Genomic DNA, 17,307 nt, shown 5'->3' with positions numbered 1-17,307 from the left:
AGGGAACTGGGTCTCTTCAGCCTGGAGAAGAGGAGACTCAGTTCCCTCAGTCTCGCCTCATATGGCATCCCCTGCAAACCGGCCACCAACCTTGTGGCCCTACACTGCACCAACTCTAACCTGGCTATATCCTTCCTGTAATGAGGGACCCAAAACTGAACACAATACTCCAGTTGTGGGCGCACCAGAGTTGTATAGAGTGGAAGTAATACCTCTCTCAATCTAGAAGCCACACTTCTGGCTATGCAACCAAGGGTGGTGTTCGCCCTCTTGACCACAGCATCACACTGCTGACTCATGTTTAGCCTTCAGTCAATCAGCACCCCAAGGTCCCTTTCACAAGTGCTGCTCTCCAGCCGCTTGTCCCCTAGCCTGTACTTATGACACCTATTCCTATGCCCCAAGTGCAAGATCTTGCACTTACCCACACTGAATGCCATCCTGTTGTCTCCTGCCCACTTCTATAGTCTGTCCAGATTCTTTTGGATCTGGAGTACCTGCTCCTCAGTTGTGGCCACTGCCCCAGTTTTAGTATTGTCTGCAAATTTGATCAGCAGACTGTTCACCCCTTCTTCCATGTTGTTGATGAAAAGATTAAACAGGACTGGCCCCAGGACAGAGCCCTGGGGGACCCCGCTTGTCACGGGCTGCCATCCCAATGATTCCCCACTTGGAAGGAATAAATTACCTGGAGGAGATGGGGTACCAATAGAACTATTCTAAGCTACAGAGACTGAATCAATCCAAATCCTAACAAAAATATGCCAAACAATATTGAAAAACAAAGCAATGGCCCATAGCTTTCAAATGTTAAATATAAATTCCAATCCCCAGTTAAGGAGATGCGAAGGAGTACAGTAGGGGATGCAGGTGGCACAGTGGTTTAAACTGCTGTGCTGCTGGGCTGGTTGATCAAAAGGTCGCCAGTTTGAATCTGCACAACGGAGTGAGTTCCTGTTGCTCTGTCCCAGCTCCTGCCAACCTTGCAGTTCGAAAGCATGCAAATGCAAGTGGATAAAAAGGTACCACTTCGGTGGGCAGGTAACAGTGTTCCGTGCACTTCGGTGTTTAGTCATGCCAGCCACATGACCACAGAGACTGTCTGTAGACAAACGGTGGCTCCCTCGACTAGGGAATGGAGATGAGCACTGCTCCCTAGAATCAGACATGACTGGACTTAACGTCAAGGGGAAACCTTTACCTTTACCTTTACCTTTACCTTAAGGAGTACAGTAACTGTAAGACCATTGCACTAAATTTCCCATACAAGCAGTGATGCTCAAGGTACGTCAGGAAAGAACTTTACCATATGCAGAGTGAAATATGCCTGATGTTCATGATTTCAAAAGATCAGTCTGTGCTTTACAAGCTATAGCAAAGCCTTTGACTGTGGAGATAATTGATGGTCCTGTTAAAAAACAGGTGTACCTCTTGAGTTTGCAAGAGCTGAACAGGGTTGTCATGCACAGGATATTTTGGATGGTATGTATTCATAGGAGCGCTCTAAGTTAGAGATGACTTGATTGCATGTAACAACAGCAATATATGACTTGTACATACTATTTATAACAACCCAAAGAAAATTCTCACCTTTTTAAAGAGCTTCATGATAATTGTTCAGGTACCTCCTGACTTAATTGAATCAGTGGCAGCAGGGAGCTTAATGCTCTGTAGGTGGAAAATCAAAGTCACTCCTACTAGCTGCTTTTCCATGAGGAGAGAGAAAAGCAGCTTGGGGAGGACAACTTTGATCAGTAAACAGAGGAGTATCTGAGGCACCACTGCTGCTAATCCAAACAAACCCACAGTCTCCCACTACTATATTCAGTGTTTTCCGATTTGATATGTGAGACTGCTCACATATCTCTCCTGTATCAATATATTGCAGTTATTGTAATGAATTGTTTGTTATCACTTAAAGGCCATGACCATTTTCTGCAAAAATTTCAAATGTTTATCAACTTGCCTGTAGTATAATAAGCAACAGTAGATATCAGTGCCCAAGTGTGCTTCCATTTTCTCTTCCCCCCTAATTTTATGTGCTAAGAAGAAACTCTGAGAAATCAAGGGAGGGTTACAAATGAAAAATGTCATCCAGACCCCAGTAAAATTCCAGAATTGAGACAGGGTGATTGCGCAATAAATACCTTCTTTGTGCTATCTAGTTTTTTCCATGACATGTAATATAATTAAAAATCTCACTACATGTGGGAAATGATTTCAACTATTACTTGACAAAGCTAAATAAAAATCAATATAATGAAACAGAATTTGCACCCATAATTTCTTAACTGCTGTAGGAAAGTTCAGAATCAATTTGTACATTTAGTTAGTGAATTAAAAGTAATTTCAAGATGTGAGTAATCAGAAACTTTAATTCTACATTAGAGTACAAACATTAACTTAGCTCAAAGTGTATTTTACAAAGATTTGTATATTTATAATCACTGGGAAAGAGTGTTCTTTCACTTAATTGGTTCACTGATTAAAAGTGAAGGCAATATTTTAACAAGAGTTTAATCTGCTAAGGTGCTTAGCAAAGATTTTCACACACCATTCAATGTGTTACCCGTCTTACACATAACTAAATGCTGTTGTGGCATTTCCAGGCATATCAGAATTATAACAAGACCACTATTTTGGATTTTTTCAAGGCAGTTCATTCCAACATATATTCAAGTATTTTCAAACCACAATAACTATAAACTTGAGTTTGCTTTCTTAACTTGACTCACATGGAATGTATGCTTATCATTTCTGCAAACCTCACTCTTCATTCCCCATTAAGTACTTATGTATGCAAGCTTGAACTGTGACTGGCCCAAGTGGTGATTTTAGAATTTTATAGAGAAAAAGGCATGTTTTATTCTTGGCATCTTTTAGAACCTGAGCATTCCAGAACATTCAGCGTAGTATTTTCACCTGGATTGCAAGCCAGAAGACATACCCTGTACTCCCACAATGGACTGGAACAGCAATTATAACCCCTCCATAACATTCAGTCTGTGCTCATCATCTACTTTCAAGGGGTGGAACTGTCTATTAATCTCAGAACCACAGAGCCATTTTCACACTCCATGTTTATCTTTAGGCAGCCTTTATTGCTCAGATACATAACCTCCATGACCTTCAGATGTCTAAATCCTCTACAATATTTTTCTCACTCCACACCTACCTTGCACCTTTAACACTTACATCACCCTCTCTCATTTCCTAATTCTTTTTACAAGTTATGCTTCATCTGCAGTAAGCTGCCACTACTAGCCAGTGAGTCACAACATTCACTGAACAGAAGTCAGCAGTTTGTCATTAGCAAATGGTTATAATAAATCAAGATGTGTGGAGTGGCAAGATGTGTGCAGCATGAAACGTTGCCACGACCGAGTCAGTATATTAATTTAACCAGCCCAAATCATTTTAGAAAATTGTTGTGAAGAAGAAATGTAATCAACCTAGTAGCAGAGTAAAAATAGAGTATTAATAAAACGGGCAGCATTATTCACTCTTAATAGCCAAGGTCTTGGATTACTGAATATGACTTTTAGGACCCTCTTTTTAAAAAAGTGTTGCATACATCCTGCACTGAATGCTCCTTCCAACCAAGCAATGACCCTATTGTCAGGCAGCTTTTAGAAAGCAAAGTGGCACATCTGAGAGTGGCATCCATACCATCATTCCCGCATACCCTTTCTATATTATTGTCACTAGCGCTGATCTGGTTTGCACATAACACTAACTCATGGTTTATTTAGTCCATGGTCTTTTATCCTATGCAGGATTGTCTGGTAGCTGGCCAAAAAACTGTGGCATGTTCCTAATCTCTGTTTCCCTCCTCTTGTATCCTCTCCCTTCTTCGTCGTGGCCTCTGTGCATGCACACATATGGGTGCTGCGCCTGTACAGTTCCACGTTTAGGAAGATTCCTCTAGCTAAGCCTCGACCTCTGTTTTCAATGCCTCGGGATCTCTAGCCTTTCCTCACAAAAACCTTTCTCCTACTTCTTACCACTTCTTGATCTTCTGATCGCCTTTTTCAATCTTTTCACTCACATTTACTCGCGTCCATTTTTTAAAACTCCCCTTCTATTCCTCACAACCCCCTCCTTCTATCATCTTTCCCTCATATCCTTAATCTTGTCTTCCTTTTTTTTCTCCTTGATGACGCTCAAACTGACATTTCATAAGTGTGCCAAATGCGGCGTTAATATGCCTTCAACTGAATCTTGTGTGGACAAGTCCACATTGCCAGGCTTTCACCAAGCAAGCCCGTAAAAACAAGGCTGGTCGTCTCAGGATGGCGATGTAGGAGTGTGCTCTGGGCACCATGAAAGATGTTGCTGGCAGTGAAGGTGAAGGCCCTTCTTGTATCCTTCCCATCCTGTATCCCAAATGACTTTACATGCTAGTACTACAGTATCACAGAGTGACTGCGAGTCTTGCTTACTACTCTTGTGCCCTGCCTCTATACTCCGGTGAAACAACATGCAATGACAATCCATATATTAAACCACCCAGAATTCACAATCCAACAACAAAATATAAATTCTATTTCTGAGTTGTTCATGATAACCAACAATGGTTTCTGAGATCAGCTCAATTTGCACATCACACTGAACCAGAATTCAGCATTATGTTAAATTAGAATTCTCTGTGAACTAGGTCAATATCACTATTCTTTATGACTAGTAATTTGCTAAATTGCCAACAATTTCCATATATCTAAATATCCAGATATTTAAATATTTTAATTTAATTTAAATATTTAAACAATATCCAGATATCTAAACCTTACCTCTATTTATTATTGCATTTATATCATAAGGACATAAGATGAACCACTCTGGATTAATCCAAGTCCCACCTAGTCTTGCATTCCATTCACACAGCAGTCAACCAGTCACCCCCAGGAGGCATGAGTGCAACAGCTCCCTTGTGCCCATGTTCCCCAGTGACTGCTGTACATAAGCATACTAGAGGTAGAATTAGCAGCCATAAATGGCCTAATCCACCATGAATTGACCTTTTTCCTCTCAAAGCCATCCAGACTGGTGGGCAGTTTCCTTTCAAGAGAGCAAGACAACATACCAGAGTCCGCCATCCACCCCCAACCATTTTATTCTCGCAAGAACTTTGTGAGGAAGGTTAGATTGAGAGCAAGGAACTGGCTAAAGGAAGGGAAGATACGAACTCATATCTCCTAGTCCTTGTCCATTGACTCTTTCTACAACATTCAGGTTCTCTCGATCTTTTGGTCAGGGCAACTTAATTAACACTACTAAGGGAAATCTTCCATATCTTCCTTGCAAATGCAAGATCTTAAGTGAAATGTCCAAGGACCATCCAAAGAAGAATCAGTTGAAATCATAAAAAGATCAGAGACCTCAAGCAGACACTAAACACGTGGTGCTTTCTCCATAATGAAGGGGGCAGAGGGGTTCTGTGACAGAAAATAGTTGGGTTGTCACTTAATGTCGCATGGAAGTCATACAGCCGAATCTCATACACGTTTAAGTAAGTCCCAAGGCGTTCTAACTTATTCTCAAGTTAGTTTGCACAGCATCAGATAGCTCTGATAGAATTTCATTTTATTTCCATATGATGCCTGCACTTGACAGGAGACGACTCAACAGTTTGCCTATTGGTGTTACAGAAGCAGACACATCTTAACCCGAAATGGCCGATCACTCGTCAGTTTGTAAACACTGACATTAACAATGAAAAGGAGCTAGCTACTTGACTCGTGGAGGTGGGGCACTTTTAAAGAAATTAAACTGGCTAATTAATTGACCAAGCATTACAGCCCTGGGGCGCGAGACTGGTAGGATACCTGCTGGTCACACAAAACAACCGGAAGCGAGATAGCATCCTCAAGAATTCTCCGCACGTTTCCCGCCCCCCCAAAAGCGGCGACACGTACCCAGAGAGCCGCCTCCGAGGAGGACAGCGCCGGTAAGTGCCCCTGCAGAGGCTCCGTAGATCTGGCGGGCGCCGCGGATGAGATGCGGGGCGCGTTCCTGCAGGCAAGTGGCTACGCCGATGTGGTAGACCCCCAAAAAGCCGCATCCCGCGAACGACACACTCCAGCCACCCTCGCCGCCCAGCATCCCCACCATCCTCCGCCGGGATACACGCGAGCAAGGCGGCGGCGTCAGCTGAGAAGGCAGCAGGGCGGCACTGATCCTCCGAACGCGCAGGGAAAGCCTCGCGGGTCGACTCGACCAAAGCGAACGGCAAACTCTCCTCACGCCCGGCCACCCTTCATAATAAAGCGGCTCTGCGGCGCGGGCACGACACAACCAAGCCATGGATCCCTTCGCTCCGCCCCTTCGTGACATGCTGGGTCTGTGGCCCCACGCGTCTCAGCCAATCGGCGGGGGTATGCAAAACAGGCCACATCGGTGAAGAGGGCTCAGCAGAGCAAAGGAAGGCGAGCAGCTGCAAGACGGCCGGGGGTGGGGCCTGCTCTGCTCTTTTGGTTTCTTCCAGTCCAGCGTGAGGTTGGCTGCCTTGGCTGCTAGGGACGATGAAGCAGCAGGCACGAGACTGGTTAAAAATACCTGGCTTAAAAATACGTATGGCTTCATTTCTCATCTGCATAATTTTGGTTTATTTATGTGTACTTTCCTGTTATTTTATTTATTATTAATGACAAGATAGGGAACGGGGGTGGAGGAGGGAGACAAATCCCTTGATTGTAATCCTGTAAACACGGTTGGTAGTAAGCACCAGTGAATTCAGTAATCCGAACTCTTGAGTAAATATGGATAGGATGGGGTGGGGGAAGGTTACTTAAAATAGGGCAATGAAGCCAAACATCAGCACAGTTTAAAATTATTCAAAATATTTTACGACAATTTCGTATAGTTCCAAAGAGGTGCCTTCTCAGTAAAAATGCCTTTAAAATGACTTACTTCTCGAAGGAGAGAGCCCATAATTTCTCATAATACAGAGAAAGTGATCACGCAAGGAAAACACGGGTGCCACCCTTTGCCCCTCAGAGGAAATTCCGACGATAACTTGCCATCTACTGCAACAGCAAGTTTGCCATTGCTTTGGGCAAGTGAGGATGTACATATGTGACATAACTCATACAATGCTATAATCAACTAAAATTTGGACACCTCTCTGTCCCTCTTTTACCCTCTTTTTCTTTTTTGTCTTTTTAGTAACTTGCTTTTTCCTGTTAATTTAATAATTTTATTAAACTAACAACATAACAGTAAATGTAATTAAACATTACTAATAATTAAACAATGTAACAATACCATTGCTACCACCACCAGGACCAACAAATCAAGTCACTTAATGTAAGATCATTTATTCATTCTGATTGCCCCACTTCCCTTCTAGAACTGCATTGACAGTTGTGGTGGTTCATACCCCTTTCCTTTTATTAAAACATATTCAGTAAACAGTCCCCAAATATTTTCAAAACTATTTTTACTTATCAAACCCTTTTTCCATTTAAGATTCCAAGTTAACTTATCATTAATAGCTATATTCTCGACTTCTTTATACCAGTCAACTATTTGATATTTACCTTCTATTTTCCAATTCCTTGCTATTATTCTTACTGTTGTTAATACATTTATCATCAATTCTTTAGTATTTTGTCCCATCTGTTCTCTAAATAATGGCAATAATGCTAGTCCAGGGTTAGCTTCAATGTTTAAATCCAATATTTTACTAACTCCTTTGAAAATCATTTCCCAAAACTCTTTTATATATTTACACTTCCACCACATATGGAACTATGTACCCACTTCCTGGTTGCATCTCCAACAAATGTTGGAGTATTCATATAATTCAATTTAACTGAGTACCATTTCCAAACTAGTTTATAAAAATTCTCTTTAATTCTTATTGACCTAATTTTTAAAATTCTCTTATTCCACATATCGTTCAATTCTTCAATATTAATGTTTCTTTTTAAATCTATTTCCCAAGACTCTTTAAGAGGATCATATCAATCCCCCCTTCTAGTAATATATTGTAAATTTTACTTATCATTCCTCTCATCATACATTATCTTGTTTTGCTAGTAACTTGCTTTGGCTATTTTAGTGGGCAGAAGAATTGCAAAATGCTGAAAAGCTTGCTTCATGATGTGAATTGGTTGTCACAACAAACTAGTTCCAGAAAATGTATCTTCTGCTGTTCCCTGAAAATTTAGTTGGGAATAAATAAGGCGTTTTAGTAGTTTTTGAGAGTAAGATTAGATTACTGCAATGCACTGTACATGGAGCTGCCCTTAAAGATGGTTCAGAACCTGCATATTACATAGAATGCAGCAGCCACATCCAAATTAATAACTGGGCCCCCTAGGTCCAAACACATAAACCCAGTTCTGGCCCACTTGTATTGGCTGCCTGAATGCTTCTAGATTAGAGTGATTAGGAAGTGTGTTTCTGTCTTTCAAAATTAAATTGATGCATTTCTTGTAAGATAAAAGTGGTTCATTTTAGAACTCTAAAAAAATCAGCTGACTTGAGGATCTAGCAAAACAGGTAGAAATTGCATAAGAAATATATAGAGCTATCACTATATACAACAGTTTGCCAGTAATTAACAAGACAGCTGCTTGATTCAAGGATTCTACAACTTCATTATTTAAAATGGAATTAGTAAGCCTTATTTCCAAGTGTGTTTTGAAATAGGTGTAAAAATACTTATGATATATTGTGCAAACACAATCCTTTGGTATATGGTATACCTATGATATATTGTGCAAACCTAAAACCCACAATTTAAAATAATGTGTAGGTGACACATTGAAAACTTAATCTAGTACTATATATGAAGCAATTGACAATCTTGGATTATAGTGTCACAAATTGGCATGCCAAGATACAGCGTAAGTTTTCACAAACCACATGTGAGCATAAGAAACATCCAGTTGAACCAGACCAGTGATCCATCTGGTCTAGCATCCTGTTTCCAACTGTGAGCAGCTACTTGCCTTCCAGAAGCCTGCAAAGGCAACAGGCTTCCCATATTGCGTGCTGTCATCACCTGATATTCAATGGTATACTAAGGAGGAGGAGGAGACTAATGGCTGCTAGTCCTAATAGCTATATGGTACCTCCAGTATCAAAGGCAGTATGGCTACATACATCATTTGATGGGGAACTTGGAGGATGGGGGTTCTGTTGCATATATGCCCTGCTGATGGGATCCTGTGGCTTGTCTGGTCACTGTATGAACAGTATACTGGACTAGCCCAGCTCTTACGATGATTGGTATGACGCAGCAATCCCTCATGGGTAACTAGCCATAGTGGGTTCTCATGTTCAGTCTGTGGCTTGTAGGGTCTATTGAACCACAGTGGGTTGTCATCCTAACAGATTGATCCCTTTGTTGGATTTTGGAAGTAGTTAGTGAGCAACTTGGCAAGGATAACTTTTCCCAACCTGGCATCCTTCAAATTATTTGGACTTCAGCTTCCATCAGCACTAGGTAGCTGAAGTCAATAATCAGGAATGCTGTGAGTTGTAGTCCAAAACATCTATAAAACACCAAGGCTGCTTTGAATACATAAAATATATGATGTATGATTTGTTTATTGTTTGTGTATAATATTATTAAACACTTTTTAAAGTAAACTCAGTAAATTTGTAATTATTATCTGGGCTATATTTTAAAATTTATTATACCATATACAATTGTTTTGTTATTATACACAGTATATATTTAGGTTCCTATTTTATGTCTGACCAAAAGAAATTTAGCAGTTAGTCCCTGGAAAATCTGAATCACACCAGAAGAATTGGAGGCAGAGAAAGACTGGTGGGCAGCATCTGTTCCTACTTATAAGGAAGTTCAGGCAAATTCCTAAACCTATTCCTCTCTGTGGGATGATGTTTAAGGAAATAGAATATGGTGACTGTACTTACATGTTGCAAAACTGAACATGAGGTGGAAAATCCTTAAATGTCTGTCAGTAAAGTATACATTACATTAATAAATTTTTAAAGGAATGGACAAAATAACAATTTTGAGAACCTGACAGGGAGAATTAAAGCATTTCCCCACATGATTTTATTATTTTCAGAATTTTTTACATTTCTTTCTGTAACTTGTTTTATTAAATCGGTTTTTTAGAAATCATTTGGGCGGCAGTGGAACAGCAATATATAAATATCTTAAACATTTTACTTATAATTCTAAAAGAAAATATTTCAGAATTCAAAGCTGGTCTTTTTCAAAAAGCAAAAACAAAAATTTGTTTGGCCAAATTTTCCTCCCCCATCCCCAGCTTTCATACCTTTAGGTCTGACACAACCAGCTTTATTCCTAATTGTAACAAATTCTCCACTTCATCCCCTGAATCATAAATATGCTATTTCTCTCATTATCAGTGAAACAGGCACAGATTGATGTGGTGTGGACATAAAGTTTCTACATGTATGCAAGCAAATCACCTTTTCCTTGTTTGCATAGGCGCCTATCTCTTCCTATTGTTAGTGAGAAAGAAATAGGCACCCATGACAACCGAGTGAAACATTTCTCTCTGGTCCCATTCAGCAACATAAAGCACATAATGAAATAGTTTATTTACAGGTGTGTATTAGACAGATGTGTGGACACTAGGGGAAGGAAAAATTAAGGTCCATAGATAAGACTACAGAACCCTGCCAATAACAAACCAAAAAAAGGCTTTGTGCTAATTGTGCAGGGTTTGCACAATCATACAGGGAAAATGAGGGATGCCTATTTCATGATGTGTTTCAGTATGGTTTCTAAAACACTGCAGCTGTTAATCCTCGTTGGATTTGGACATTATGACAACCGTGCCCAGCACATGTAGTTATGGTATTTAAGCAGTTTGAGATCAGCACATACAGGGAGGGAAAAACAATATTGTGACTTACGTTGCTTCCATAATCATGCAAATCCAGTAAATAGTTTCAGGGGCTTATTAAAAATTTGTCTGGGAAAAATGCAGAAACAGCTAGATTTTCCCCCAACTTGACCCATCAGATGTTTATATAGGCTCCAGAATGCACTGAACTATGGCATACCGATGATAAAATACATGGTTCTTGGAAATAAGTTTCATTAATTGCACTGCTATTTCCAAATAAAAATTGCAGTCTGGAATTCCTTTTGTTCCACTCTTGACTCTCCTTTCTTTTTGTTTTCTTTTTCTTTAGTAAAGATGTAGGCTTGCTATCAGTTCAGTAGAAACCAGTTGTATTACTTACAAGAAAGGGAGTTTTAGGAAAATGAGTATTAAATATGTGGGTGGGGGTTGTGCAATTTGTTGTAAACAGAAGTACTTTTAAAGGCTCGGCAGCCTTGGACAACCCCAGGGCACTATGAAGAAACTGTGCATAGCTGTCAAAGTGGGGGAGGTTCACAAAATCCCTTGGGAGAAAAAACAGTTTCAAGTGTAAAAACAGCCCCAAGCAGATTGTGATGGGTAGTGGGGAGAAGCATGATTTGACAGGTGGCCCTGGCATTCACCTGGGATACATTTGGCAGGAGCAGCAAGGGTTGGTTGGTTGGTTTGTTTATAGCTTTTATTTGTTTAAAGCTTTTATAGACTGTCCATCTACTGGCATCTCAGGACAGTTTACAACAAGCAACAAGTAAAATAGGAAATAAATTATGGTTTCTTGACATTCTTCCTAAGGAACTTTGTAGCCAAACCCCTTTCAGCTGGATATGTACAACACAACAACCCTAATAACAGCCCATGGCTTGTTGGGGTAGTTTATTGTCCTTGACCAAGGAATCCTAGAGATACTGGTCCAGGTTCTCATGGATAGGATCCAACAGTGAGTTGTGTCTTGTGATCTCAGGCACTGAGTAGTGTTGGGTTTGACAAAAGACTAAAGAACAAACAGCTTGCAATAGTTTCTTGTAATAAAAAAATAGAATGCATCAAACAATGATTGTTGGTTTTACTTCCTCACATTGGGAAAAATATTATTGGATGCACCCTTTAGTCACATTGATGGCGGCAAGAGATGCATACACAGACATCAAGGAAGCAAGGGTACTATTGGAAAGAAGAATAGGTCCCCATGTCAGCAGCAGATTTTCCACCATACCTCCAACCAGAAACATAGAAACAGAGCAAGTCAGAAGGGGTCTTCTGGGCCATCTAGTCTGACCCCCAGCTTCAGCCGGCTCCACTCACAACATGCCCACCATGTGCATGTCCAGCCTATCCTTGAACACCCTCACCAATGGGGCCTCAACCACCTCCTGTGGAAGCCCATTCCATACCCTTAGGTTCCTAACTGTCAGGAAGTGCTTCCTGGCATCTAAATTGAAGCTTGGTTTCCTGAACTTTGCTCCGTTGGAGCACATCCTGCCTTCCTCTGCAGGGGAGAACAGGTCTCTACCCGTCTCCATGTGACATCCCCTCACATACCTGTATGTCCCTCTGAGTCTCCTCTGCGCCAGGCTGAAGAGACCCAGTTCCCTCAGTCTTGCCTCATACCCCATCCCCTGCAAACAGGCCACCAACCTTGAGGTCCTACTCTGCACTGACTCTAACCTGGCTATATCCTTCCTGTAATGAGGGGCCCAAAACTGAGCACAATACTCCAGTTGTCGGCTCACCAGAGTCATATAGAGTGGTAGTAACTGCAGAGTTATAAAATATTTCATTAAAAGCAAAACACTTTCAGTGACTTTAATGGGAAAAATACAGTTCAGTACATACATACCATTATAGTGATTGCTAGGTTGGCTCCCATAAAATGTATCCATCTGAGTCATGTGCACAGAGTTGTTTTGTGTAGGTTTTCAACAAGAAGAAATCCTGTAACTCTTCTGTATGTACATATTTCTCCACATCAGATTTGCCCTGCCATCTTATTTACACCAGATGTCACCCATGTTAGAACAACACCCTCTGTGCAGTTTAGATTTTTAAGAATGGTCACAGATGTGAAGATCAGGTGGGATTCTGGGTTTTTTGCACTTATTGCACTTTTTCTCCATGCTTGGTCCTGGTGAGAAAGCAAGTCAAACTGAGGTCAAGTCTGCAAATGCTTGGACAGGCTAGTGGCTTCTTTGTGCAGAGTGTGCAAAGTACATACAGTGGTACCTTGGCTCATGAACCTAATCTGTTCCATGACTCTGGTCGTGACCCAAATTGGTCATGAGCCAATTCTGCATGAGGTTCAATGTTAATAAGGTTAATCCATTCTGTAACTATTTATTTTTGATCACAAAAATTTGAAACAAAGTGACAAAGAGCAACAAAGATTGCGGCCCTCTCCCCTCCACCCCCAGCACGACCGCGATCACACCCATGTTCCCTGCATCAATGCGACTGCGTTCACAGTCACACTCAGGCAGGGAGGACGGGCACAATCGCGGCTACCACCACCCCCTGCATGCAATTGCAGTCGCGCTCATGCAGGGAATACAGGTGTGATCGTGATTGTCGTCCAATGTGGAGTTTGTGACCTGAGGCAAAATTTTTCTGAAATTTCTGTTTGCAACCTGATTTGGTTGTGAACTGAGGCATTCGTGAGCTGAGGTACCACTATAATTCTTTGTGCAGAGTATGCAAAGGCCACAGGTCATGTGTATGGAAGCAGAACTCTAAACTTGCTTCCTGCTGGATGTGCATGTGACTAGCACAAGGCAAACCTAGAGAAGAGAGAAAGCAAGCCAAAGTCAAGGGAGCCAAGCTAAGGAAATCTGATGGTTTCCCACTCTGAAATCAGATTCTTCACTAATCCTTAGTCAGGGCTGGAAAACACTTGCTGTTCATTATTCTGTAGAGAAGACATGGCTTGAATAGATTCGCACTAGAAACAATATGGCTGGAGTCATCTGGAACATTTTGAAATGGCTTGGGAAAGGTTGTTTGTTTGTTTGTTTGTTTTTTAGAAAAGTAGGTAACCAAGGATACTGTTTCTATGGGAATATTGCAGGAATGACAGAAGCCTGTGACAGCAGGAAAGGGAAAGTGACACAGGACATTTTACAAAATTGCACACTGCTCCATAGCCTCTTTTCTCCCTTCTCTACCTGTCCTCATCCCCAGACCAGAGTCCAGACTGTGGAGAGAAGCTACTGCAGAACTTCCTTAACAGGCTGGAGAATTCTAGTATGGCTTTCCATCCCCAAAGTTTTTTCTTTGTTAATAACCTCGAAGGGATGAGTGTCCAGCATTCTATGGCCCCTCAGACAATGTCTAAGGGCCACAAATTGCTCTTCAAAGCATCTTTGTGTCCTGTACCACTATACTTTTTTAAAAAAATAAGTTTTATTATTATTTTCTACTATCTAACAAACCTAACAAAAAGGAACTAAAAAATAGTCATCGAGAGCATCAGACCTACTGGGTCAGGCCCCCATATTTTTTCTTTTTATGATAATCTGTAAACATATTTAAATCTATGCATAATCCCGTTTCTCTAGCCAATAATAAAAGCAATTCCAAGTTTGATAGAAGTCTGTATCTTCTTTCACCTTTAGAGACAGAGTCCATCTGTCCATTTCAGCACAGTCCAAGATCTTTTTTAAAATCAGTTCGTCGGTAGGTGGTTCTTCACTCTTCCAATGTTGGGCAAATGCAATCCTCGCTGCAGTAGTTACATGCAGAGTCAAATACATTGCTTGATTACCAACATCAGGTACAATGCCTAGTAAGAAAACTTCAGGTTTGGAATATTAGAGGTTTTTGTAACATTCCCTCAAGCCATTTGTATATTTTAATCCAGTATTTTTTTTTTTTTTGCCTTATCACAGATTCACCACATATGATAAAAGGTACCTGGTTTGTGTTTACATTTCCAACAACCATTTAACATATTTGGAAACATCTTAGCTAATCTATTTGGTGATACATACCATCTATAAAACATTTTATACAGGTTTTCTTTATATGAGGTTGCTAATGTTACTTTAATATCACAGCTTTTGCCATTTCTTTAACTCAATATTGTATCCAAAGTTTTGTGCCCACGTTATCATGTTTTCCTTAACTTGTTCATCTTCCATTCTCCTATCCAAAAGAAAGTTATACAGTCTTACGTCTATCAAACTTGGGACTCTTTTTATTATTGGCTAGAGAAATGGGACTTCGCATAGATTTAAATATGTTTTTAAGTTATCATAAATGGAAAAAGAAGGGTGTGGGGCTGACCCAGCGGGTTTGATGTTTTTGGTGATGGATGTTGTTTGTAGTTTTCTTTTTGTTTTTTAGGATTATAATTTCAAATAAAACTTATTTTTAAAAAAAGAAAGTTGTAAAGTCTTTTAATCATTTTCACATCTGATTTTAAAATCACATGGTCAAATGTTGTTAACTCCTTATAAAAGACCCCACAATTTATTTATTTTATTTATTTTTCAATTTATATCCTGCCTTTTTCCTACAAAGGGCTTAAGGCAGCTTACATCATTCTCCTCCATCTTATCCCCACAACAACAACCCTGTGAGGTAGGGCCGGCTGAGAGTCTGTGACTGGCCCAAAGTCATCCAGTTGGCTCCATGGCTGAGCAGGGACTAGAACTCAGATCGTCTGAGTCCCATTCCCATGCTCTTAACCACTACACCACACTAGCTCACCACATTCTATAGTCTTTAACATATCTCAATTGCATTTGGATCGTGTGCCACCAAGAGATATTAGTTTCTTGCTCTTGTATTTCTTGATTCAGTTTTAATCCTCCATCATTATCCAAAATGTCATCATATCTCACAATCATATCAAAATTCAATGCATTTGGGTATATAAGAGCTTCCATAGGCGAAAGCCACCTTGGTAATTTAATATACAGTTTTGTCTTTAACTTTTCCCACACCGACATTAATGATTTCCTAATATAGTGATTTAAAAAGCAACCATGTACCTTACATTTCTCATACCACATATAAGCCTGCCAACCTATTTGCAAATCATGCCCCTCAAGATACAGAATTCTCTTAATTCTTAAAGTTATCCATTCTTTTAGCCACGTTCAGACAGAAGCTTGATAATACAACATCCAATCAGGAAGACCAAAACCCCCATTCCCTTTGGTCTCCTGGAGCATTTTTAATTTAATCCTTGGTTTCTTCTTTTTCCTTACAAATCTCGAGATTTGGGTATTTAAATCATCAAAAAAAAAAAAAACTTGCCAATTTTTATGGGAATTGTTTGGAATAAAAATAAAAACTTTGGTAATATGTTCATTTTAACTATTGCTATTCTTCCCAACAAAGATAATTGCAAATTAGCCCATTTTCCCAGGTCACTCTTAATTTCCTTAAATAGTTTATCATATTTTCTTGATTAATGTACTTTGTACTTGCAGTTATCCTTCTCCATCCTTCAATTTGTATATTAGTCTCTTCTCTCTTTCCTTCTTTAGTTTATAAGCTAACAATCTCCCTGGTTTATTAGCATTTTTGAAACAGTTCTGTTTAGTCAATTTCATTTGTTTGGTAAGTTCATTTGTATCCAAGAAGTTCAATTTGTGTTTTAGAATATTCATTTGTGTCTTAAGGTCTTTTTTAGATGGACCTTCCTGGAGCTCCTGTTCAAGCTTCGTCAATTCCTCTACTAATTTAAATCATTCCTGCTTTCTCATTTTGTTTATTTTTGCTGAGTATGTTATTATCAGCCCTCTGACATAGGCTTTAGCCGTATTCCAAACATTTTGCAAAGAGCTTTCAGCTTTATTAACTTGGAAAAATAATTCCATTTCCCTGTTTATCTCTTCTTTGAACTTTTTATCTTTTAATAAAGATTTATTTAATACCCATCTGGGCATTTTTACTCTCCCTTTCAAGGTCATGGTTACAGGATTATGATCTGCCCAGGCATTTGTATCTATTTCAGCTTCTAACAGATCTGAGACTAGATCTTGGGTTATCCAAATCATATCAATTCTGAACCACGACCTATGTCTATTCAAGTAGAAAGTATACTTAGCAGAAGTTGAGTTTTTATGTCTCCAAGCATCTTTCAGTCTGAATTCTTCAAATATATTAAAGCAAGACTTTGGGAGTATCCTCCTGCCTTTTTTCTCCATAGTCTCACTCTTATCTTATTTTTTTAACCACGATTGAGTTGAAGTCTCCCATTAAACACAAAGTTTGATAATCCATTTGTAAGAGTAAAGTATGTAGTTTTTGGTAAAAAGTTTCCTGGTGATCATTTGGCGCATAAATCGCCACCAAAATCACCTTTTTGCATTTCATTGTAACTTCAACCACCAGAATCCTACCATCTTCATCTGCTAAAATATATTTGGGGTCTAATTTTTCCTTAATGTATAGTGCTAAACCTCTTTTATTTTGGTGAGCAGAAGATGTAAATAACTTTCCAAGTTTTGGGCACTCCAGGAGC

The 17,307-nt window shown here is 39.8% G+C and overlaps 1 protein-coding gene across 1 annotated transcript in view; it reads right to left on the bottom strand.

The window, feature by feature from the left end:
* The window catches only part of LOC123033938 (patatin-like phospholipase domain-containing protein 2), a 34,874-nt gene extending 28,620 nt beyond the window's left edge, over window positions 1-6,254 (bottom strand). The window contains exon 1 of the mRNA XM_044450897.1: window positions 5,916-6,254. Within this exon, the coding sequence (XP_044306832.1) occupies window positions 5,916-6,111 (196 nt within the window). The 5' untranslated portion in view covers window positions 6,112-6,254. The remainder of the gene's footprint in view (window positions 1-5,915) is intronic.
* Between the last annotated feature and the right edge of the window lie 11,053 nt (window positions 6,255-17,307).

This window comes from Varanus komodoensis, unplaced genomic scaffold (assembly GCF_004798865.1).
Source record: "Varanus komodoensis strain SLA01 unplaced genomic scaffold, ASM479886v1 scaffold69, whole genome shotgun sequence".
NCBI classification, from domain to species: Eukaryota; Metazoa; Chordata; class Lepidosauria; order Squamata; family Varanidae; genus Varanus; species Varanus komodoensis.
The sequence above is the reverse complement of the archived record's forward strand: the minus strand, read 5'-3'. Positions and strand labels throughout refer to the sequence as shown.